This window comes from Nyctereutes procyonoides, unplaced genomic scaffold (assembly GCF_905146905.1).
Source record: "Nyctereutes procyonoides isolate TBG_1078 unplaced genomic scaffold, NYPRO_anot_genome, whole genome shotgun sequence".
NCBI classification, from domain to species: domain Eukaryota; kingdom Metazoa; phylum Chordata; class Mammalia; order Carnivora; family Canidae; genus Nyctereutes; species Nyctereutes procyonoides.
The window spans coordinates 29,366,148-29,391,563 of NW_026575049.1; the positions used below are offsets into that span (position 1 = coordinate 29,366,148).

The window sequence follows — 25,416 nt, forward strand, 5'->3', positions numbered from 1 at the left end:
TCTTGAGCATTGTCTACAACACAGCTGAGTTTCTTAGAAATGAATTGCTCCTTTTGGGTCTTGTTTTTAAGTTTTGGTAGAAAGGTCCAGAGCTGTGTTTAGTCTTTGCTTAATTATTCCTCGTTGTTGAGGCAAGACTCAGTACTCTCACTAATGTTTCTTGAATTATTAGGTTTTCTACTCTCATTGTTGGGAACAGGCTTTGTTCCTGGCATTGTATGATCTGCTGGCACAGTTCCCTCTGACTCCTTCAGATGGTCATTTCTCCAGCCTCAGGTAGCTCCTCACACATGTGCAGTGATCATGACTTAACTGAGTAGTTGAGGGCAACTCTCTGTACATCTTCAGAGTTCTCTCTCTCTGTAGATTTCTCTTCTGTGAGACTCTTCCCTGTGAACTCTAGCTGTGTTGGCTTCCCTAGACTTCCAGCTCTGTGTCTTCAACTCAGGGTGACCGCCTGCTTATGCCCTGTTTCCCTCTGTCAGTGCGGCAGCCTGGGAACTTTCTCTGGCAGTAAGCTGGACAGTTACAAAGCTCACCTTGGTTTTTCCTGTCTCGTGGGTCAGTGTCCTTCTTTGCCTGCCATACAGTGTCTTGAGTACTGCTGTTTCATTTATTTTTCTCTGCAGTGTTTTGTTTTTTTGAAGCAGCAGGATAAGTCTAGTTCTTGTTACTCCCATCTTGACTGGAAGGGGAAGTAAGACTACTTATTTTTAAATGAAAACGAAGTAGTATCTTATTTAATATATTCCTAATTTATGAGTAAAGACTCAGTTAACAGTAATTCCTAGGAGTATTGGAGAATGTATATATGTATAAATAATTAAAATACAAGGTGAAACATGGTAAATTCCATGAGTATGATGTCATTAAACTACCATTTTAAGTTCAAATGAGGGAAGAAATCGTTTGGGAAGTTTGGCAGCAGCAGCAGAAAGGGTGAGAGCAAAGTGTGCGTGTGTGTGTGCGTGTGTGTGTGTGTGTGTTATGCTAGACGTTATTTGAATCTAGAACCAAATTCTTGAGAACTGAATGAGATTCAGAGGTAGGATAGTTTCAGAGGTAGGATAGTTTCAGAGGGAGTCTAGGATTGATACGATTAAAGATAAAAATAATTCTTTTTTTAAATTTTTATTTATTTATGATAGTCACACAGAGAGAGAGAGGCAGAGACACAGGCAGAGGGAGAAGCAGGCTCTATGCAGGGAGCCCGACATGGGACTCGATCCCGTGTCTCCAGGATCGCGCCCTGGGCCAAAGGCAGGCGCCAAACCGCTGCGCCACCCAGGGATCCCAATAAAAATAATTCTTGAACAAAAAATGCATGAACAAGATCACAGGAAAAATAGAATTTCTATGTTTTTGTAGTTTAGCATGCTTTGTGGTCTGTGTGGAAAAGAAAAGCATTCTTTTCTCCTGTGTATTACCTGTTAACTGCAATTCTTGCAGACAGGGACAAAAGTCAAAGTACCATTTGTTCACTTAGTGTAGAAGATAGATGCTTTGTACTGTGGAAATGATGATTGTTCTAAAATGTATGGAACTTTAGAAAGCCTTAGTAAGCAGTAGTTTACTACTTTACTTTTAGCCATTACTCTTCCACTGGTTTTCAGGTTCTCTAGAAATTCCAGTGGGGAGAAGGCGCCATGGAACTAAACGCATTATACATATTAAAGAATGTAGATGACAGTGCTTAGAGTTTTCTAAATTTTGTGCGACATGGTTGTCTGTCATTTGCTTGCAGAGCAACAGAGTAAGAGTTCACCCATGTATACGCTTTGAAGTCTTCTCTCTTGAGAAACCAGGAGGCTTTTGAGAAACTGGAAACAAACAAAAAACTATTTGTTTGGGTTCATTTCACTTCACCTGTGTTTTTATATAAAACCTTTAGTAAGAAGAATGTGATTGTTTTCCCCGTTTCTTTTGATATAACTGTTTATGTGAAAAAAGAGCATGAAGATCTTTAAGGTTATTGCTCAATTGTTAGGTCTCACATTGTGGATCATATTCTCTTTCCCTTTGTCTTCTTCCTTCACAAATAGTGGTTATGATCTATACCATGTGTGTTTTTTTGTTTGTTTGTTTCTTTGTTTGTTTAGGGAGAGAAAGTAATCTTAAGCAGGTTTCAGGCCCAGCCAGGGTGGAGTATGAGTAGAGCCCAATGCAGGGCTAGACCTTAAGACCCTGAGAACATGACCTGAACCTAAACCAAGAGTCAAATGTTCAACCGAGTGAAACACCCAGACTCCCGTGTGTGTGTGTGTGTGTGTGTGTGTGTGTGTGTGTGTGTGTGTGTGTGTATTTTAAAGCCAGAAACAAAGAATTTTGTACATATGATGTCAGTTAATTCTTATGGATACCCTGTAAGGTAGCCATTTTCTCTCTTGTTTTACAAATAAAAGTATTAAGACATTGAGAGATTAAAGGACTTCTCCAAAGTCACGCAGCTGTATATGGTCAAGCCTGGGTTTGAACCCATGTTTATCTTATTCCAAAATGTTATGTTATTCTTATGTTGTTTATACCCCTTTTTTGGTGATAACCATTGCAGGAAATATAATGTGAAGAATATAGGCCCTTAATATTTATTAAACTTTTTTCTTTTTTTCTTCTTAAGATTTTATTTTTTTAAGTAATCTCTGCATCCAGTGTGGGGCTTGAATTCACAACCCCTAGATCAAGAGTAGTTTATGTTCCACCAACTGGGCCCCTAACTTTTTCTTTAAATAAGAAAAATCTCTAACTCTCCTTTAGCCCAAACCCTGAGAAATGTCTGCTGACTTTCTTGGAGCTTTAGGTTCCTATGGGAAAGTGCAGAATTGATCAAGTTGACAATTCTATACACAGCATTAGCTTCCTGAAATTTTATCTTAGCACAAAGGTTTTACAGTTTGATGGTTAAGTAATCCTATGGGAGCCTTTGTGTAGGATAAGAGAGAAATCAAGGTATTGGCTTGTTATAGTAACTCTTAGCCACTTTGGGTGGGGGAGCAGATGAACTAATGGCACTTTGTTGACTCTCTCTGTTACAGAGAAAATACTTAGTTTCACATGGTAATGCACTTAATGTTTCTTCCTTTTCAGTGCATTCTGCCCCTTGGGTAGGTCTCATTTATTACAGAATCATCAATCCTTAAAACTTAAGTGAACTCTATTTTACAAGCCAGGATGTGGATCCAGAGGGGAGGTGAATTGTCCAAGGTCATATGGCAAAGTAATGGCAGAACTGGAGCTAGAATTCATTTTTAAATAGTCACTGTCAGGTGTTCTTTCTGCTGTCAGAACATTCTCCTGGGAAGTTCAGACCTGGAAATTCAGACTAACAAAAGATGTTTAGTCTGTAAAGGCTAAAATATCAAGCCTTATGCTCCTCATTCCTAAAAAGGAGAAATCTTAGAATGAGTGAAAAAGTTAAACTCCTGGGCAGCCCGGGTGGCTCAGCGGTTTAGCACCGCCTTTAGCCCAGGGTGTGATCATGGAGACCCCAGGATCGAATCCCACGTCGGGCTCCCTGCATGGAGCCTGCTTCTCCCTCTGCCTGTGTCTCTGCCTCTCTCTGTGTGTGTGTCACTTATGAATAAATAAACAAAATCTTAAAAAAAAAAGTTCAACTCCTGTATTTTGAGCATTCTTTGTTGAAAAATTATTCCTGAATTAGGCTGAGTAGTCCAGTTGATGGGATAATGATATCATAGTTATAAATAAGGAAGATTGTAAATAGGAAGAAGAAATAGATATGCCCTTTGATTTTTTTAAAATTTTATTTATTCATTTATTTATTTATTTATTTATTTATTTATTTATTTATTTATTTATTTATTTATTTATTTATTATAGTCACAGAGAGAGAGAGAGAGAGAGGCAGAGACATAGGCAGAGGGAAAGGGAGAGGGAGAGGGAGAAGCAGGCTCCATGCACCGGGAGCCCGATGTGGGATTCGATCCCAGGTCTCCAGGATCGCGCCCTGGGCCAAAGGCAGGCGCCAAACCGCAGCGCCACCCAGGGATCCCCTGATATTTTGTTTTTTGTTTTTTGTTTTTTTTTTTAAAGATGCTTGAAGATTTTTGTTGTTGTTTCTGTTTTGGAGCATTTGGTTTGACATGGAAAGAAGTGTAGAGTGAAATCTGGAAGTGTTTTGTTACTAAGCAACTATTGAAGTTTAGTCAGCTTCCTTTTGCTGCTCTTAGGAACTGATTTTGGATCTCCATCCTGTGTTTTCTACATGCTTGCTTTCTTTCCTTTTCTTTCTTTTCTTTTCTTTTTTTTTACATGCTTTCTTTCTTAAATTGAATATTCTCTCTTGGGGACGGGTTTTCCAGTTTTAGTGTAACAGCTTACTTATGATCGCTTTTTGGATGAACTTTTCTGACACAGACTCTAATTTCTTCTCTAGGTTTGTTTGTCTCTCAGTGATAAAGGACTAAATGTTGCAGCCACTAGTTTATATTTCTCTGCCATTCCATTCCTGACTGAGGGGTCAGAGTCTATGGCATGCCTTATTGATCCATCTGGTAGAGATCATTAGGGTGCCGGGAAATGCTGATGTGATCTGGGCCAGATCCTGAATTCTGTGAAGGAGGTGGGAGGTGAAGAGTTAGGCATTCTAATCGGTAAATACTTGATTTTTGTTTTGTTTTGCCTTGTTTTCTGAGAGTGATTAGACCCCTGAAAGTGTTTTGTATTTGTCAGGATTTAGTATAGTGCTGAGTGAGCTTGTAGGTGACAATCGAACTAGGACTTACAGTACACGTTTAGTTCTGATACTTCCGGACTTGCTCTGCTTCCTGTAATCGAAATGCATCTAATTTACCAAAGCATAAGTACAAGGGCTGTTCAAGAATTGCAGTGAACACTTTTCGTTTTCCTTTAAGCTTCTCTAGTTTACTTTTAGTGAATCTTGGTATTCTTAAAGGGTTATTTTAAAGAAACAATGAAGTTCACGCACACATGTCCTTTCGCAAAGTTAAAAAGGAACCTGGATGCTACAGCTTAATTGTGGTTGAAATCTTTTGCAGAAAATAAATCATGACTTCTGGGTCAAGTTGTGGGATACTTTCACAGCCTCTCATCTCTTGTAAGACCCCACTAACACTATGAAAATACAGAAAGAATTAAACCAGTAACAACAAAGAGAAAAGAGTGAAGAGTGATAGTACTAACAAATAAGAGTTAAACAAATTTCTGGAAAAATTAAAGCAAGTGGGAACCAACTGATGGATACATGGAGTGGAAGCTAACATCTAACAATGAGGACAAGGAGGCTGCTAGGGGTATGGAAGCTAGTGTGCCCAGAAGGAACCCCAGAGAGTCTCTAGACTCTAGTCTCAGAGCAGGAGTAAAGGACCAGCAAACAGGGACTCTGTGTATATTGTATAAGGAGAACTGACCTGTTCAGCATCTCCAATACCTTCCCAATGGAAATGACCAGCACATATTGTGCTGCCCCTTTTTTCCACCCTCAAAAAAAGGAAAAACAAAAACATCAGATGGTTTGACTCTAAAGAAATTGATCAAAATGTTTAGGGAAATTTAATTTAATTTTTTTGTATTAGGTAATGGCAACTCTTCCTTTAGTCTTACATTTGGGGAGGAGATCATTCCACACTTTTCCTAGCAGCTTACACTAAAATGAAGCCTGCTGGTTGACTTTTTTTTTTTTTTTTTGGTTTCATACTGAGTTCCCAGTTAGAATTTTAATTCTAGAGAGAGAACTAATCAGAAAATAGATTTACTTAAACAATAGCAGAGAGGATCCATACCAGCTAACCAAGTCTTATTACCTGGATCATTAGTGCATTTAGACCATTAGCCATATGAGAGGAACTTTCAGCATGAAAGGGACCAGAAGAAACAAAAAGAAAAGCTGACCCTCTGGGAAACAGACAATCCAAGGAATAAGGAAATTTAAAGCAGCATTCCAACTAAATAGTAAGATTCAGGAAGATAATACATTGATAAAACCATTACCGAGTATAATGAAAAGGGAACAATTTAAGAAAGCATGAGAGGGTTGGGGATCAGGAATATGATTGTCAAAAGAAAACCTGCCTCAAACAAATAGAAAATAGAATTGAAGATACCTCCCAAAATGTAGAGTTTTAAGACAAAAAGATGGAAATTACAAGAAGATGATTTCCACAGTCAGTGTTCTTTAGAAAGGAAAGACAGAGACAAAGCCTTACCTGCTAAATTATTCACAATGGCCAGGAGAGGAAAACAACATAAAGGTCTACCAACAGATGAATGGATAAAGATGTGCTTAAACGTATATGACCCTCTTTTCACAGTTTCTCAAAGGCAGCAGTTTGGAGGTGGGGTGCTGCCTTTAGGGGTCCTGACTCCTCTTACCTCTCTAGGCTCAGGGAACATGTCACTCTGTAGATCTGTACACACAGGACGTAGGACCTGGCCTCCTCCTTGAGGCCACTGAAGAAGAACTTAACTGTTCATATGGCAGACTTTGACCAAAAGAGGAAAGGACAGATGAGAGGAAACCAACAGATAACAGACCTCTCCACACTCCCTTCAGATGGACTGGCCAGAGAACAAGAGTTCTGCAGAACCTCTCTGAAGACTTCTGCTGGAATCAAATACAGACAATCCCCAACTTAACAATGGTTTAACTTAGGATTCTTCAACTTTATGATGATGTTAAAGAGATATATATTCAGTAGAAACTGTGCTTCAGATTTTGAATTCGGACCCTTTCCTGGGCCAGTGATATGCTGTACGATTCTCTCTTCTGATGCTGGGCAGAGGCAGCCACAGCTGCCTGTCAGCCATGTGATTCCTTCTGCACCCAGACAGCCATCCTGCCTCTCACTTTCAGTACAGTATTCGGTAAATTACATGAGATAGTTGACACCTTATTATGAAATAGGCTTTGTGTGGGTGATTTTGTTCAGTATAGGCTACTTTAAGTGTTGTGAGCATGTTTAAGATAGGCTGGCTTACTATGTCTAGTAGCCTCAAATGCATTTAAATGCATTTTGATTTAATTTACCACATTTTCAACTTTCGCTGAGTTTAAATTTAAAAAGGGAAAATAAATTGCCCCAAACACCCTTGAAATAAATATGAAAGATCCTTTTTTTGAATTATTTTTTAAAGATTTTATTTATTTACTCATGAGACACACAGAAAGAGAGGCAGAGATGCAGGCAGAGGGAGGAGAAGCAGCTCCCTGCAAGGAGTCCAATGTGGGACTCAATCCCAGGAATCTGGGATCCTGCCCTGAGCCAAAGGCAGACACTCAACCACTAAGCCACCCAGGTGTTGCTATGAAAAATCTTTTAGAATGCATTTGAAAAAAGAAACGAACTTCAAATATTTAAAGGTAAAATCTAATTAGTAGTTTATATCAGGATAGGATAATCTAGAAAATTGGACTTCTAGAATTGATTCTCCATTCCCACTTCACTGCCTGTTCTTATACAGCCCCATGGACTGAGGTCTAGGTGCCCCTCATCCTCCCCCAGGCCTGTTGCCAGACTCTGACTCTCCCCAAGATTACCCACAGCGTTTGTCCTCTGATGTACTTTCCTGTGCCTCTGCTGTAGCTCATAATCCTGTCATAAGCCGTGGTGTCATCACAGATGTACCTTCCCTTCTCATGTTACCTACATTTCCCCATGCTGGATGGGTTGGGGGCTCTTCCTGTACTAATTTCCTTCTCTCTTAAAAATTAACAAAAGCCTGTAGTTATACACTCCAGGAGCTTGGGTGTATTTCTTTTTTCCCTTTAACAAGTACTTATTGAACATTTTTAAGGCTGTCACTGGGGATGCAGAAATTAATTAGGCCTGGACAGTTACATGCCCTCTGAGAGTCCACATTCTATAGAAGCAGTATTTGTGTAAACAGATGACTGTAAGAGAACGTAAGTGCTGTAGGAGAGTTAATGGGGGGTATAAAGGGCAGGAATGCTTTTTCCCTATTTGGGTGAATCAGAGAAAATGGCTGACTGAAGTAAATATTAAAAAGTGTGTGCAGGGGATTCCTGGGTGGCTCAGCGGTTTAGCACCTGCCTTTGGCCCAGGGTGCGATCCTGGAGTCCCGGGATCAAGTCCCACGTCAGGCTCCCGGCATGGAGCCTGCTTCTCCCTCCTCCTGTGTCTCTGCCTCTCTCTCTCTCTCTCTCTCTCTCTCTCTCTCTCTCTCTCTCTCTCTCTGTCTATCATGAATGAATGAATGAATGAATAAATAAATCTTAAAAAAAAAAGTGTGTGCAAGTTAACCAGATGGGGAGGAAGGAGGAAGGCTTTCTAAGCAGAAGGAATAGCAGATGCAGAGAAACTGGAGGTGAGACAACACAAGGTGTCTTCTAGGATGCAGCCCACATAGGAGTTACCACCAGGGCTGAGCCCCTGGCATCAGGTGGGTTATTATGATAGCCTCCTAACTGTTCTGCCTGTGTCTGCCTCTCTGAGTGGTCCCTTGTAAAACCTAAACCTGACTGTGCCACTTTGCTCAAAACCCTCACTGGAGAGCAAGAGTCAAAACCCTGGTAGTGCTCTTAAGCTTTGTAAGATTTCTACCCAAAATCTCCCTCTGCACTCTGTCACCTTCTTCCCCTTACCTCCCGCCACTGTGTTCCTTGCTGCATGTTCCAGGTCTGACACACAGGGCCTCCTCGTTCCTAGTTCTGGAATAAGCTAAGCAGCTTTTCACGGCTGAGCCTTTGCATTTGTGCTCCCTTTGTCTTATGTGTTCTCCCCACACACAGACACATGGCTTGCCCTCTGGATTTCTTCTGGTTTTTGCTCAGTGCTTACCTTCCCTGAGTGCCCAGTATCGAATAGCAGTCCTCTGTCGCCCCAACCCGGTGCCCCCATACCCCATTTCTCGCATTAGTGTCCTCCATGGCTCACCCCGTTTCTTGTTTGGCTTTCCTTCCTAGAATGTACACTTCCCAAGGGTAGGAACTTTGTCTCTTTAGTCACCATTGTTTCCACAGCACCTAAAACCAGGCTTCTGGCCCCTCAGAAGTACTCAGTACTCAGTGGCGAGAGTTGAAGCTGGACAGGTGAAGGTTGCAGGAGGTATGACTTCCATACAAAGGTATTTGGACTGGAGATTATGGTCATTGAGTCTAGGACTTTCAGGAGTGAATTGGTTAACAATATCTGATTCAGATTTTACTTTAGGGAGTTTGTTCTGGGAGCTGCTTGAAAATTGATCAGGTTGAGATTGTTCCAAGACAGGAGAATGCCTAGAAGAGAGATTCTTGGAATAGCCTGGATGGCAGTTGCTGAGAGCAGAGATGCTGGTTCTCTCTCTCTCTCTCTCTCTCTCTCTCTCTCTCTCTCTCACACACACACACACACACACACACACACACACACACGGCTCGGATTCTCCCACAGCCTTCCCCCAACGTGTGCATGAAAAGGCCCATAATTGCTCGTTTTCTATGGTAAATATTTAGGAACAATACTTGATGTCATGGTGAACTTTCTGCAGACTTCCTAAAGCTAGAAAGAGAAAGGTTCCTATGTTTCTTACAGACTTAGCAGCTTTAGAAGCAGATATTCAACTACCTGGTTGCTTCAATTAGCAAACGTTTTCTAAAGATCACCTGCTGTGCACCTATCTTTTGGTGAGGAAGCTATGACAAAGCACATGTGATTCAGCCTCTGATCTACTTAGGGGCTTTTCTTGTGAAGCCAGTGGAGGAAATATAAACCATCCTGTGATTGTGGTTGCAGACAGAATGCAATTTTGTTTGGGGAACGGTATAGGGGAAAAATTCTGTCTGTTACTATATGTTATATGACTTACTCATTTTGAAGAAGTGAACTATAATAGGATGTCCAGTGCAATATCCATAAAGAATAATTAAATATTTTCTGATTTGCAAGGCACTACAAAATCTTGTTCGTGTTTTATTCTGAACCTGAGTTACAGCTTTTTTCAAGGATATTGCAGTTTGACATAGAGAAGATGCAAACTTAATTGCCCATGAAGACAAAATAAAGAGTAAGTTCATTTAAATTGTGCTGAAAAATTGGTTAAGAAAAAGAATAATCACCCATGAATTGTATAAATCAATTTTATTGACTAGAATAGACAACCAACCATGTTGGTTCTAGGGACCTTCATTTCCAAGGAATCAGTTAGCTGGACCAGAGTATTTCTTGTTGTCTCGTGTGAGTAGAAGATGAGATTCATGATGTTTGAGGTTCTAAATATTGCTTACAGAAGGTACGGAAGAGAGCTTTTAAGAGGTTGGAGACATTAAGACTATTACAGGGTTTCTCATTTTTAACCTAATAGACTATTGGTTTGAATGACTTTGTTCTGAAATATTTATTTTTCTGTTTAAATATTCATTGCTTTGGGATGGCAGAACTCAGCCTCGGGGGAGAGGTCAGGCTGGCTTTTCTCTGAGTAATTTGAAAGGGGTGTGTGTGTATGTGTGTGTGTCTGTGTGTGTTGAAGACAAGTGATTTGGAGACGAGTGTGTAGCAGGTTTGTTGGCCAAGCCTGTATCTATCCTTAGACTTGCATATGGCAGGTCCTCTAAATTATTTTTATTCTAAGCATGAAGTATTTCCTGTTTTATTTATTCTTTATTTATAATGAGCTCAGGATTACACTCAGTCCCCTCCTGCACCCCATCTTCCCTTCATGTGGCTGTAGCACACTCATGCTTTGGGTCCTGGTGCTTTAGTTATAACCTATTCTTAAAAGAAGGACCATTAGGCTTGTACTTTAGTAGGTTTGCATTTAAAACAAACTAGTGTTGATTCTCTCGCCTGTGAGTTCCATATGAGAAGGTCCCTCTGCTTTCAGGTAATTTACATTTGTGGCCGCTATTACCTTCCTCTCCTGGCTTCCTCCCTCTGTAATCTCTTCCCTTTTCCTAGAAGTATAGATGCTTCAGGCCACTTTCTGGAGGTACTTACCATCACCACAATTCTTTCTCATTATGCCAGCAAAGCCTCTCAGTGTTTCTTCCTGTTTCCCAAACCACCTATACCTGGAGGAAGACTCAGGGCCCTTACTCCCAACGCACTGAATCATAATCTGTGGAGAAAGGATCTGGATTTAAAAACAACAACAACAAAAAACAAAAACATGTTCCCAGGGTGATTGTTATGCACAGTTAAATCTGGGAATCTCCATTCTCAAGGAACCAGGTAAAAGAGTTTGTGGGTGCGTGAGGCAGAATGAAGTGGGTACCACATGAGATGAGTGATCTTATTGAGAGTGTAGCAGCAATAGATGTGTCCCTAGATTCTCTTCGTGGAATCAGATAATACTTTCCCTTAAATTTAATATTTCAGTTGGTGATGGGCTTTTTATTACTATAATCATTATCATACAGCCATTAAATCGGTTGCTGTGAACTTCCTTGGGATCCTAGCCATCTACTCAGTCACAGACAACCAAATGAAGAATGAACTGTTCAAATTGAACCTGAACACAAAACCTGTAAGCTACAGGGAGATAGATTCTATGGATAGGCTTTTCCCTCCGTTTTTTATTACCTGCAGATTGTCTGACATCTTACCACTCTGGGTATGATTTATATTCACTGTTAACTAGAAAGCACATGACTTTTAGCTAACTTATTTTTACTACCAGAAATATTTTCAGGACTATTAGATACTAACACTTTCAGCTCTAGGTGTTCAGAGAGTGAAACTCAGTTCAGAGGAGAAATGGGAACGCTTTTATTTAACAGCCCTCCCTCCAGGTCATTATATGGTCCTTTGAAGAACAAAAGGTGACACCAATAGTATAATAGATAATCTGACTGTTTTTAGACTGGCGAAAGGGATGTTTCAATACAGAGTATTTCAAATACCAATGGACATAGATTTGGGTTGGCCTTGTTTTACATATGTAAGTAAATGAAGACTCTAGAATGAATTTTACTGTATGTCTGGTAAATGTGCATTGTTTGGTCTCTGTGCATTCGTTGTTTTTTTTTTTTTTTTTTTCCTCTAGGTCATCTTGGTCTGTCATTATTCCACAGAACTTTTTTTTTTTTTTAAGATTTTATTTAAGAGAGAGAGAACACAAGTGGTTGCAGGATTGGGGGGAGCAGAGGAGAAGCAGATTCCCCATGGAGTGGGGAGCCCTGTGTGGGGCTTGATCCCAAGACCCAGGGATCATGACCTGAGCCGAAGGCAAACACTTACCCAACTGAGCCACCCAGGCACCCCAGAGCTTTAGAACATTTTTTAAATTAATAATTGTTTTTATTTTTTTTTAAGATTTTATTTATTTTCTGAAAGGCACAGAGAGAGGCAGAGACACAGGCAGAGGGACAAGCAGACTCCCCGCAGGGAGCTCAATGCGGGACTCAATCCCAGGACCCTGAGATCACGACCCTGCCGGATCACGACCCCAGCCCAAGGCAAATGTTCAACCACTGAGCCACCCAGGCATCCCTATTTTAATTGATTCTTGATGATCTTCAATCTGGTGTTCTGTCTTTATCTGTCTGTGATAGGGTCACAGACATCAGGCAGCCACCATTGCTTTCAGGACAAAGTCTGAGAAGAATGATCGGCCTTTGCTTAGGTTCTGTCCACTGAGTACTTTTTGTAAACTCTTTCTTACGAAGGCAGATAAAGTTTGAAATCTGAGCCTATCTAGGCAAATCCCAGGGGATACAAATGATCTCATTTGTAAAATACTGAAAGGCAAAAATATTTTCTTTTTGTTACAAAGCTAGAGAATTAATTTCCATTTTCCAACAGCATGATGAAAATGCTAAGTGATGCTGGCATGGTGATAAACTGGTAAGAAGATGCTCTACTAAAATAACAAAATGATTATTGTTATGAAGGTGTAAATAAAATTCATATTGATTTATCAACGATTCATTCTGATCAAAGATGTAATACAGGAATTGGGAAACTTTTCTCTTGAGATGGGATTTGCAGCCTGTTGAGTAGAAGAAGCATATTAACTGATCTGGTATATAAGTGGGACTTGAGATTACCAAACTGAAAAAATTAGATTGAAGTTGAAAAGTAAGTGGGAAGATAAAAATAAAAATACTCTTCTCTCCAAGATTATGGACTTTAATTATCCTAGCATAGTTGAGGCATTTCCATTTAGGACCTTTCTTTTTGAGATCTCCTGTAGTCCTTTGTGCTTACTTAGCTTTATTTATAGCACAAGTAAAGTACTGATAAAAGTGAGTAGGTTAGTAAGTTCTGAATAGAGAATCTGCAACTATAAGTCTTAAAAAAATTGTCTTGTTCTGCCCATTATTGCCTATAACTGGTTGGTTGCCACATTCTGTAAATTTCCTCACAGCATCTCTTGATTCCATTCCCTTTGCCCCGCTCCCCTTGTGTAGGGCCATGTCTTCTCCAGTATGCTGCAAAAGCCTCCTGTTTCTGCATCCTAATTGCCACCCAAGTGTCTCCCACATACTGCTAACATTTAAGCTATGAATCTGTTATTCTCCTATTTTGATGATTCTTCATTACCAGGAAATACTAGTTAAAACCATCAATATCTAATGGCTTTAGGTACTGGGATACTCACTGCAAAGAGCAAAATACCATAAAGGGTAAGGGAGAAGTTCTAGGTAAGTGTTTGACTGGAAAGATGATTAAATCAATCAGCAGAAATAAGAAAAGATGATAATAAACTCACTTTTTAGACACACACAGTTTGTAGTGAAAATGGGACATCAGGGGTGGAAGGACTGGATCTGAGGTGGGAATGTGCAGCTGGAAGAACTGGAAGCCAAGCAAGAGACCTAATCAAATTGGGCGCCTGGCACATTAATAGTTTCACTTGCTCTCATTGCATCTGTTGCAACAGCCTCCGCTGTAAACATTTAGTTCATTTTGCAGATGAAGAAGCAGGCTACAAAGGCTTACATAATTTATGCTATATCTGGTAGGAGGTACAGTTGGGATTTTAACTCAGATCTCTCAGGCTCACACTTTTTTGTTTTTACTCTCCCTCTCATGAAAGCATAGGAGAAAGAACATGGTTGGACCTAAAAATATTTGGACATCACCCATAACAATTGAAGTTCTAGATTGCTGTGGGTGAGGGAATTGACCGATAAAAGAATTGAGACATGGTCCTGTGTGATGGGAACTGCTTACTGTGATTGTGTACTTGAGTTTAGAATTAAGATATTCAGCAGAGTTCACATCGTATACCAGAAGACCATCCATGGTAACGTATTGCCTCTGTTACTGCATGTTATTTAAAGGAGAAAGAGGTCATCCTTAACTTCTGTGTTTGTGAGGTTGAAGGAATGAGTGGATCTAGCAAGCACATAGATGTCGAGTCTTTTCTCTCCTAATGGTACTCTACCAATTCTCTCTTCCTACCTCAACAGTCTTCTCTAATTTGATATCAACCCAGCATAACATGTTTTCTTACGTATATCCTTTAGTAGTTATGTTCTCTAGCCAAACAAAGCAGTTTGCTGTAGTGTGTACATGGGACTCTTCATTTTAATCCTCCTTTATTTAAAAATTTTATTTAATGCTTAGTATTTATTACGCACTATATGAGATTCTATACTGTATAAAACAATCTCCACTCATCATAAAACAGCTTTTTTTTTTTTTTAAATTTTTATTTATTTATGATAGGCACACAGTGAGAGAGAGAGAGGCAGAGACACAGGTAGAGGGAGAAGCAGGCTCCATGCACCGGGAGCCCGACGTGGGATTCGATCCCGGGTCTCCAGGATTGCGCCCTGGGCCAAAGGCAGGCGCCAAACCACTGCGCCACCCAGGGATCCCGCTTTTTTTTTTTTAAAGGATTGATTGATCGATTGATTTGAAAGAGCGTACAAGGAGCAGGGAGCCAGACCCGAGGCTCCATTCCAGGTCCTTGGGATCATGAACTGCGCCAAAGGCAGACACTTAACTGACTAACTGACTGAAGCCACCCAGGTGCCCATAAAGAAACTTCTAATAGAGATAAGATACTTCTCTAGATATGTTAAGTATAAGGTTTTGAATTTATTTTTTAAAAGATTTTTTATTTATTTATTCATAGAGAGAGGCAGAGACACAGGCAGAGGGAGAAGCAGGCTCCATGCAGGGAGCCCAATGTGGGACTCGATCCCGGGTCTCCAGGATCACACCCCAGGCTGCAGGCGGCACCAAACCGCTGCGCCACCTGGGCTGCCCTAATAAGGTTTTGAATATAAATGTCTTATACACAATCTCAGTGCAGGCTAAGTGCTATGGGAATACAGGAGAGGAAGTAATTTCTTCTAAATGGAAACAGGAATGCAACACTTGCTTGAAAGTCTGCTCTGTAAGACCCTGGTCTAGGTACTTTTGATTCTTTGAGTCACGTTAGCTGCCCTGTCTGTTACAGTTGACAAAACTGAGGCTTAGTTTCTTATTCATTGTCACAGAACTAACAGATTATCAAGTCTGGATTCGACCCCAGATTTATTTGGCTTTAAATCTTACTTGCTTTCCTTTACACCAGGTGTCAAAAAACTGGCCTACAGACCACATCTGGCCCACTGCCTGTTTTTGTAAGGCTTGTGAACTAAGAATGATTTTTACATTTTTAAATGGATAGAAAAAGATCAGAAGAGGAAGAATATTTTGAGATGTGAAAATTAGATTAAATTTATGTGTGGGTGCCCATGAATAAAGTTGTACTGGAACACAGCCTGCTTACTCGTTTACATATTGTCTGTTGCTGCTTTCATATTATAACAGCAGAGGCCAGTACTTGCAGCAGAAATCAGACCGCCTGCAAGGCCTCAAATATTATATGGCCTTTTACAGGAGAAGTCTGCTGACCCCTGCTTTATGCCATACTTCCTTTTTACGGATAGCTTCATGGAGAAGGGATTATTTGATCCTTTACATTATGCATGAATTTTCTTGATAGAGGATACAGCGTGGGGAGCAACACTGATCCATGCTATAGCTGTCTGGCTGTGATTTGGGAAAGCATCATATGTGGGGATGTAGAAGCCTAGACTCATTGCCACACAGAATTAATAGTCGGGAGTTGTGTGTATGATATGCCTGGGGGAAAAAAGGTTGCGGACACTATTGGAGATGCTGTAGAAGAGTGACTAGCAACACCAGCTTGAGAAATGGTTTAGATTTGGATTTGAGTCTATTTATACCAATTATTAGCCGAGTGGTTTTTTGATAAAATACTTAACCCTTTTAAATATTAGTTTCCTTACCTGTAAAAGGAGAATAATGGAAATATCTACCTTTTACAGCTGTGAGAGTCAAATCAGTTAAATATGTTGTATGTATATACATACAAAGTGCTTAGTGTATTGCCACATACTTAATAAGCATTCATTAAATGTAAGCATTTAGTGTGTACGTAGAGGGAGGGCCTAGAGGAAGTTAGAATGTATTTAGTAGGTGATGGTGAGCCTTTGTGTCTCCAATTTGGTGCTTATATGTAGCACTCTGACTTGAAGTTTGGGGTATGTTTATGGTAGGCACTCTAATGTGACTAAACTCCTGGGAGGTAGAACTTTTGTTACGATGTTTTCAGTGCCCACAAGTTAAAGACCTGTAGCAAGTATTATTAGTATGTCTTAGAATTGAAATAGAATTTCAGATATCTCTCCCCAGTACCTTTCCAGCTAGTGATCATTTTAGATACCACTTTGGTGGATTCTTTCCTCCTCTCTCTCTCCCTCTCTCTCTCTCGTTCTCATTGTTTTCCATTATCTGTAGTTTGTTTCTTCAGTATTGTTCCCATAAATACAGTCTTTAAGGGTTTTTAAAAATTCCACATAACATCCATAACAGTGGCATGTAGTAGGATTTTAACCTTTGCTAAGTTGTAGAAGTTTGGTCCCACGATCCACCTGGCACTGGGATTGGTTTAGAGCAACTTTTATTGGGAATATAGAGTTTTAGTCACATTTTATCTTACCAGTTTTTTATAACAATTAACACTGCTGTGTTCTAGAGGAAGAAACTGAAGCACAGGGAAGGTAGGTAATAACATAGTTAAGTGTTTACAGCTATAGTAAATGACAAAGCTGAGATTCAAATTATGTTCTAACCATGTACTACTCCTACATTGCCCTTGGTGGATTTGATAATCTTTTAGGTAGTGTCTAAGTCGTGGAACAAACAAGTTTGTTTGTATTGGGGAATACAACATTGAAAAACTGATGTTCAGTCATTATATTCCCACATTGCTTTCCCATGAGGGCTTTCATCAGAGATGGCATCCTAAAAAATGTTAAGTCACAGTGGCCTGCGTTCTGTGTGAAATAAAATACTATTTTTTGTCCTCCTAATATTTCTGTTCTTGAACTTTTGTGGAGGTAATAAAACAACAGTGAGGTGGCAGGACATTGAATTGTTCTGTTGAATAATTATTGAAATATCAAATAATGCTATATCCCAAATGTATCTGTTTCATGTAGATCTCTTCAGGGTTTTTCTTTTTCTTCTCCTCCTCCCCCTTCTTCTTCTATTTAAAAATAACTTTAGAAAAGCAGCTTTGCCATTCATTTGTGTGGTCTTTTTAAACCAGAGTGTTAGAAACATAGGTAGCTTTTTTGGAAATTTGGAAGATGTGAATGTTTAGTATTGTAAATTAGGTTGCTGATGGGAAGTCAGTTAACCAACAAATTGCTTTGTTTATAACTTCCTGCCAATTCCTGCAGTGAATTCATCTAATCTAATAGATTTTAGTTGCATCTAATCCTCCCAGTATCCATCCCGCTCTTTCTGTCTTCACAGTTAGCTTTCTGCAAGATGGGGACCACCCTTCATCCTAGATGTTCTGCTTTATTATTCTTCTCATGTGAACCCCTTAAGTAAGAGTCGCACTGTGTGACTCTGTGCCAGCTTGTGATATATCAGTGAGCCAGACAGGTAAAACCTCTTGCTTATGTTTCTAATAGAGGAGATGAAATAAATGCATGTTATTATAGATGAGAGGACAGAGAAATAGGGGTTGAGATTTTAAAGAGAGTGGTCAGAGAAGCTGATATTTTGGAAGTTGTGAGGGAGTTATGAAGTCAACAGACGATTGGAATACCTGCAGCACAGATTTAGTCAGTCCTGTGAGGGCTTCTGGAGCTGGGCACTTCGTGCGGTGGGCAGGTAGTCCTGTTTTCAGAGAACTTTGATTTTCCTGGTGTATGATGATAAGAACTAACAAGAAATACAGTCTGTTTTTCTTCTCATCTTTCACATAAAATCACAATTTATATTCTAGGGAAGAAAGAAGTTAAAATTAAATCTTTATTAGATTTTTATTGAGGTAGAAACTTCATTAGCATGTAGTACTCATTATCTATTCACCTCATGGATGGGAAAATTTTATAGACTGTTAGGTAAAAGAGAAATTATGTCTAGTTTTGTGGACTGCAAGAAAAAGTTAATAACTCATGTTCTCAGGTGACATATACCTGAGATATATACCATAAGCAGCTTAGCCTATGATTTTAAAAACAAAACATTTTCATATTAAAAATGGAGGTAAAAGCTTGCCTAGAAATGATCATGTGAACTATTATCTCATAGTTTGCCTGGGGCTATCATACTTCTCTTCTGAACTTAGAACTTTGGAATATAGCCTAGAAATTTAGTAGGAATCTGAAACTATTTAATATTTATAATCATAATCGTTATCATAAATAATTGGGGATATTTTCAGACATTGTAGAATGTATGAAATAAAATGCAAAAAAATCACTCCTATTCCAATTTTATTCCCTTAGTATATAAACATAATGTGTTTTTTAAATGAAAATTTAAAAATTCCTATAAGGAATAAAATCTAAGAATTTCATTTTGGCCTCATAACAAAGGTTTACATTTCGCTTTTTTTGGGTAACAGTTCGGCTTCTGCCTGCCTTGTATTTCTTTGAAACACATAGTGTGTCAAGGCTACAAGTAGATCCTGTAAAATGTTTTTATCTTTCTCCCCCTACTCTCCACTGCTAATTGAAGTGTTTATTTAGTTGACTGAGCCAGCTTTGTCAAGACTAAGATTCTCTGGGAGAGTCAGTACTGTGAACTCACCATGCCAGTGCCTCACCCCCAGCAGGGCTGGGTTGGGGGAGAATGGAGACCAGGGCAGGAACCAGTCTGCAAGGAGCTGAGTCAGGAATATGGAAAGCGAGTCCCTTTGCCGAGTTAATCATACCTGGGAAGCTGTGTCTTTTAGCCTTATGGATGACTTAGTAGACCCTCATTTTGTATACTGTAAGATTGTATTTATGTCTGGAGTTGGGAGAGTTGGTAAACTCTTGAATTTACCAGTCCACCTGAATTTGAAGTTTTTCTTTCATATCTGACTTCAGGCAGTAAGTCCTGTGAGGGCTTCAGAAGCAGTGTGTTTGATGCAATGGGCAGGCGGGCAGGGAGGTAGATATGGATACAGCTTTGTGTAACTTGAAGAAGAGAGAGGTTTATTTCATTCCTCTCTAGGACACCCAGGATTTAACTAAGGAGAAGTCATATACAATACCCCAGCTTGGAGATCATAAGAACTTACATAGTGATGGGTAACAAAGATAGACCTTTTCCCTGAAAAATTAAAGGCAAAAAATGTAAGGTTTTCATAGCCTAATTTCTAAAAACTAAACAAAGGGAAAATTTTCTTTTTTTTAAGATTTTATTTATTTATTTATGAGAGACACACACAGAGAGAGAGGCAGAGACACAGGCAGAGGTAGAAGCAGGCTCCATACAGGGAGCCCGATGTGGGACTCAATCCCGGAACTCCAGGATCAGGTCCTGGGCTGATGGCAGATGCTCAACCGCTGAGCCACCCAAGCATCCCCAAAAGGAAGATTTTTATGTAAAGCAATCCTTAATACCACTTAGAAATGATTCTTGGACACTGGAGACAGATGAATTTTGATGCTGGGTAACTTGAAAATGAAAAACAGTTACGAATTTTTTTCTCAATGTCACTGCCATTTTCTTTTCTTTTCTTTTTTTTTTTATGATAGTCATAGAGAGAGAGAGAGAGGCAGAGACACAGGCAGAGGGAGAAGCAGGCTCCATGCACCAGGAGCCCGACATGGGATTCGATCCCGGGTCTCCAGGATCGCTCCCTGGGCCAAAGGCAGGCGCCAAACCGCTGCGCCACCCAGGGATCCCTGCCATTTTCTTGATATCAAATAATTCAGTGCTGCGGGATATCAGCTTCCTCTTATTGATTACATTTTTCTTGTCATCTCTTTTTTTTATTGTTTTTATTTTTTATTTTTTTATTTATTTATGATAGTCACACACAAAGAGAAAGACAGAGAGAGAGAGAGAGAGGCAGAGAGAGAGAGGCAGAGACACAGAGGGAGAAGCAGGCTCCATGCACCAGGAGCCCGACGTGGGATTCGATCCCGGGTCTCCAGGATTGCGCCCTGGGCCAAAGGCAGGCGCTAAACTGCTGCGCAACCCAGGGATCCCCCTTGTCATCTCTTTTATATTAAAAAAAATACTTGGTAGGCTTTACTACAAAAAGTAATACTTGTTTCTTCTTAGGAACATGAGGAAACTTTTGGGGATTTGAAGCAGATCTGCTTACTAGTTTGTGGTGGTGATTTCACAAATGTACATGTATATATGTCGAAGCTTACACTATGCATAAAGTAGATGCAGTTTGTTGTGTATGTCAATACCTCAACAAAACTTAAAAAAATTTTATTGATTAGATGACTAAAAAATTGGACATGTTTTGCTGTTAATATGTATTTCCGTATATTAGCGAGATTGAGCATCTTGATAGTATTTCATTGTGAATCATTCAGTTAATTCTTTGCCTCTTTTTCTGTTGTGTGTTTCTTACCAATTTGTGTCACCTACTCTTAGATTAGTAATGACACCCCAGTGTATGTATGTCTGTTGCAGTTCTTTGCCCCAGTTGGCTTTTCTGTTGCCTCAAAGGGCCATTTCTTCCCCTTCACTTCCTTCCCTCCTCCCACTGCTCTCCTTTCCTTCCTGACTTATGCGGTCCTGTCCTTTCCCTCCCTGGTTTTGAGGTTTCCTGTCTCATGTAAAAGTCCCCAGCCCCAGGTATACTCCCAAGTTTTCTTATATTTTCATAGTTTTCATTGTTTAGATTTTATTCCTTCTTGAGTTTTTCTCATAAGGAATATGCACTGTGAGGGGCTCATTTTATTTTCTCTCTGGTGGGTAACAAACTTTTACAAATCCTGTGAGGTAAATAAACAGTTTCCCCCCACTGAGGTGAAATACTACCTTTATCTTCTATTAATTTTCTGTATAAACTTGAAACTATTTCAGGGTGATCAGTGTTCTGTTAATCACTGTGTATTTTCTTAGTATTTAATCATAGTAGCTTTATAGCAAAGCGAGTTTTACTATATGATGGAGCATGCCCCACTCTTTTGCTTTTCTCTTTCCACACTTTCATAGTCATTTTTCACATACCGGTTAGAAAAGTATTTAGTCCAGACTCAGTTTGCTTCTGATTGAAACTGACATTAGGTTGGGATGCCTGGGTGGTGTAGTCAGCTGAGCATCTGACTCTTGGTTTTGACCAAGGTCATGGTCTTCAGGGTGGTGAGATCGAGCCCCAGGGTAGGCTCTGTGCTCAGTAGGAAGTCTGCTTGAGATTCTCGCTCTTTCCTTCTCCCTCTGTATCCCCCTCCCCCATTCACATGCTCTCTAAATAAATAAATAATTTTTTTTCAAAAAGCAAATGACTTTAGGTATACATTTTATTTTAGCAAGGATTAATATTTCTATATTAAGCATTCCTCCAGAAACAAAATACATCTCTGTTTACTCAGGCCTTGTTTTATATCCTACATCGTGTTTTATCCTATACATTTTGTTGCCTTTTTAAGTAAGTTATTATTGCTGGTTGTAAAATAGTTAATGTATAAATGTGACAAAATTTTGTCATTAGGTCTACTTGTTTGTAGTTAATTCCTTGGGCTTTTCTAAGTCCATAGCTATATTTGTAAGGAAGGACTATGTATCTCTGTGCTCTGTTTATTTCCAGTTCAGGTTTGTCACCTTATTGTGTGTAGAATGAGTCATAGGGATGGTGATTTGCAATGATGACAGTTAATATGATGTTTGCCAGTGGGTTCTTTTATTGTCCTATTTTTCCTTTGTTATAGGTAACATGTAATAACATACTTACCAAGTATCCATTTTAATGAATTTTAACAATTTGGTACCACCATCATTAATAAGAAATATAACATTTCTATCATCCTAGAATATTCCAGATCTCCATCAACATTCCCCTGCCCCCCAAAAAAGAAATAACTACTTTTTTACGTCTGTTAACAAGAGATTTATATTTCATTTAGCACAGCATTAAGATTCATCCATGCTGTTGGTAGTTTATCCTTTTTTTTTTTAAAGCTGTATAACATTCCATTTTGTGAATAAACTATAATTTACCCATTTTCCTGTTGATTTCAGTACAGTCATTTTCAGTTTGGGGCTATTATGAATAAAGCTTCATGAACATACTTGTATAAATGTTTTTATATACATATGCTTTTATTTCTTTGGGGTAAATATAAGGAGTATTTTAACTTTTTAAAAAAAGTAAAACTGCAGAACAGTTCTACCAAGTGGATATACTGTTGTGCATGGAAGTATTTGTTGTTCTATATCCCTGTCAACATTTGATGTTCTTAGTCTTGTGGTTATTTTAATGGGTGTGAAATGGTATCACATTCGACTTTAATTTCATACCCCTGATGGCTAATGATGAGCCACACATTTCTGTATTTTCTGCCTATTGGTTTATCTTTTTGTGGAAGTTTGTCTGTTAAAGTCATTAATCCATTTTTTAAAAAGATGCTTTTGTTCTTTTCATTATGATTTGTAACAGTTCTTTGTAGATTGTGGGTGTGTATTCTTTGCCAGCTGTGTGTATTGTAAGTGCTGCCTCCCAGTCTCCATCTTGTCTTTTTAGTATCTTAGCAATACCTTTCAAAGAGCAAGAAGTTTTTAAGTTTTTTCCAATTTTAGTATATGTGCTGCCGAAGCGAGCACAGTTTTTAAGTTTTGATGGAATTCAGTTTATCAATTTTTTCTTCAGTAGTTCCTGTTTTTTAGCCCAAAGAATTATTTATTGCAAAATTGTGATGAATATCCTCCATTTTTTTCTAGAAGTTTTAAAATACTTGTATATTTAGGTCTGTTACCTCTTTCCAGTTAACTTTTACATATGTGGGATAAGTTGAGGTTTAATTTTCTTTCTACTGGGTATTCAGTTTTTTATTTGTTAAAAGACTTTCCTTTCTCCCACTGAATTGACTTCATGCCTTAATACTGACTGTATATGCATGTGTCTATTTGGATTCTTTTCTGCTCATTCATTTGATTTGTCTGCCTTTAAGCCAGTACCATACTGTTGTGATTACTGCAGCTTTGTATTAAGTCTTGAAACCAGGTAGTATAAGTCCTCCAATTTGTGTTCTTTTTCAAAATCACTTTGGCTTTTCTAGGCTTTCTGCATTTCCATATAAATTTTAATAACACCTTGTCAGTTCCTGCAAAAATATCTGAGATTGTGATTGAGTTTGTGGGATTTGGGGTGCATGATCGTCTTAAGAATACCAAGCTTTCCAATCCATGATCATATATTTCTTCATTTTTAACAGCCTTTGTACATTTGTTCTGTTTTATTTCATGCAGAAGAACTTACTGTAACAATAATGGCTGAACCTTTCTTTAAAAGTAGTGTGAGATCTTTCTGCAGCTTTGGATTCATTTTATTTAAACTATTAGTTTAATGGCCATAAAATTAATGTCGGAAGCATGGAGTGATGTTTAGAAAATGCTGCTGAAAATTCTGTTTTCCCACAGCTCTCCGTAGGTAGAGAATCCCCTCTTGAACTGAGGGGAAAGATGGATAACTGGGACGGAGAGAGGAATAATTGTTCCCTTGTTTGATGGAAGTGATGCCCATGAGTAGGAGGAAACCAAGTGACAAAAACTCAGATTTTCTTTGGTTGCCTAATGATAAGATGTCTTAAATATGGGAGTAGGGGAATGCCTAAAAAAAAATGCTGACATTTTAAAGCATTTGTCCATCTCTGCCAACTACTTACAGAAGGACAGTAGCCCAAGACTTTGCAGACTTGTGTATCTTCCATAAAATAATGGCTTTCCTTTTTATGGAATAAAGTCGGAGGCCAGAAGAGAGGGTGCTTTGCAAAATCTGTTATATAAGATTCAAATTCTGTTGTATCTAAATAGAGGACAGAAGTGAGAGAAGGGACTCTGGAGCCACAATGGCTCCTTCTAATAATTTCCTGTAGTTCCTGCATTCTCTTTATTAATATTTCAGTTATCACACTGAATTCCAGATAAGGTTCTGGGAATGGTGATCACATGGAGAGGTGAACTCTAATAAATTTTTTTACTTGGGGATTTTTTTTTTCCTCTCTCTCATACTTATAATTTAAGGAACCTATTTGTTTTAACTATTAACCTAGTGGCCGAGACTTAATGTTTAAATTTCAAGATAGAGATTTATTTTTTTAGTAATATACTTTCTTCTGAACTCTGTGCTCTTAAAATCAAAAGAGCTATGTTATCTTGTTTTGAGAACTTAATTTATAATGCCACCCTGCCTATTGCCAATGAACTAGAGATTAATGAAATTACTTTGTTTCCACCAAGAATCTCTGTGAAGGGATAGGGAGTGTCCTGAAGAAAATACTAAAGGCCCAAACTAATTTCAACTCTTAAGCTATTCTTGTTAGAGACGTTTTTTGGCATTTTTTTTTTTAAAACTTGGTTTAAGCCTTCAGCCCAGGGCATGACTAGAGACCCAGGATTGAGTCCCATATCGGGCTCCCTGCATTGAGCCTGCTTCTCCCTCTGCCTGTGTCTCCGCCTCTCTCTTTCTCTGTGTCTCTCATGAATAAATAAATAAAATCTTTTAAAAAAAAAAAAAAAAACTTGGTTTAAAGGAAAATTTTTGACTCGGGTAACTAATCAACTTTAATATGGTCACAGACCTGTTTAAGAACCACAAATTGACCAAAGTTGGGTGTATTTGCGTATCTACATGTGTACATCTCTGTATACGGCAATGTTTTCCCCAGTCACGAGGCAGTAAGTCTCCCATTTTACCTGACCAGAGAGAGAATATTCAGAGGATTTTGTATCCTCACCTTAAAAATAGTCATGTAATGAGAACTTAAAATCACTTTTTCTCCTTATTTTCTCTTCTGTTTTGTTTTAGGGTAACCAGGAGCCAACAACAACTCCTGACGCAATGGTTCAGCCTTTTACTACCATCCCGTTTCCACCACCTCCACAGAATGGAATTCCCACAGAATATGGAGTGCCACACACTCAGGACTATGCCGGCCAGACCAGTGAGCATAACCTGACACTCTACGGAAGTACGCAAGCCCACGGGGAGCAGAGTAGCAACTCACCCAGCACACAAAACGGATCTCTCACGGTATGTGAACTCTGAGGTGGGGAATGGAAGAGTGCT

General features: G+C 39.1%; 1 protein-coding gene across 13 annotated transcripts in view; it reads left to right on the top strand.

Moving 5' to 3' along the window:
* Positions 1-25,416, top strand: part of RBFOX2 (RNA binding fox-1 homolog 2) — a 274,668-nt gene that overhangs the window by 188,372 nt on the left and 60,880 nt on the right. For all 13 annotated transcript variants that reach the window (XR_008664953.1, XM_055329184.1, XM_055329187.1 and 10 more), the window contains one exon: positions 25,156-25,380. Coding sequence is in view for 12 of the 13 variants with exons in the window: in XM_055329184.1 (XP_055185159.1) it covers positions 25,156-25,380 (225 nt within the window). In the remaining variant the exon portion in view is untranslated. The remainder of the gene's footprint in view (positions 1-25,155; positions 25,381-25,416) is intronic.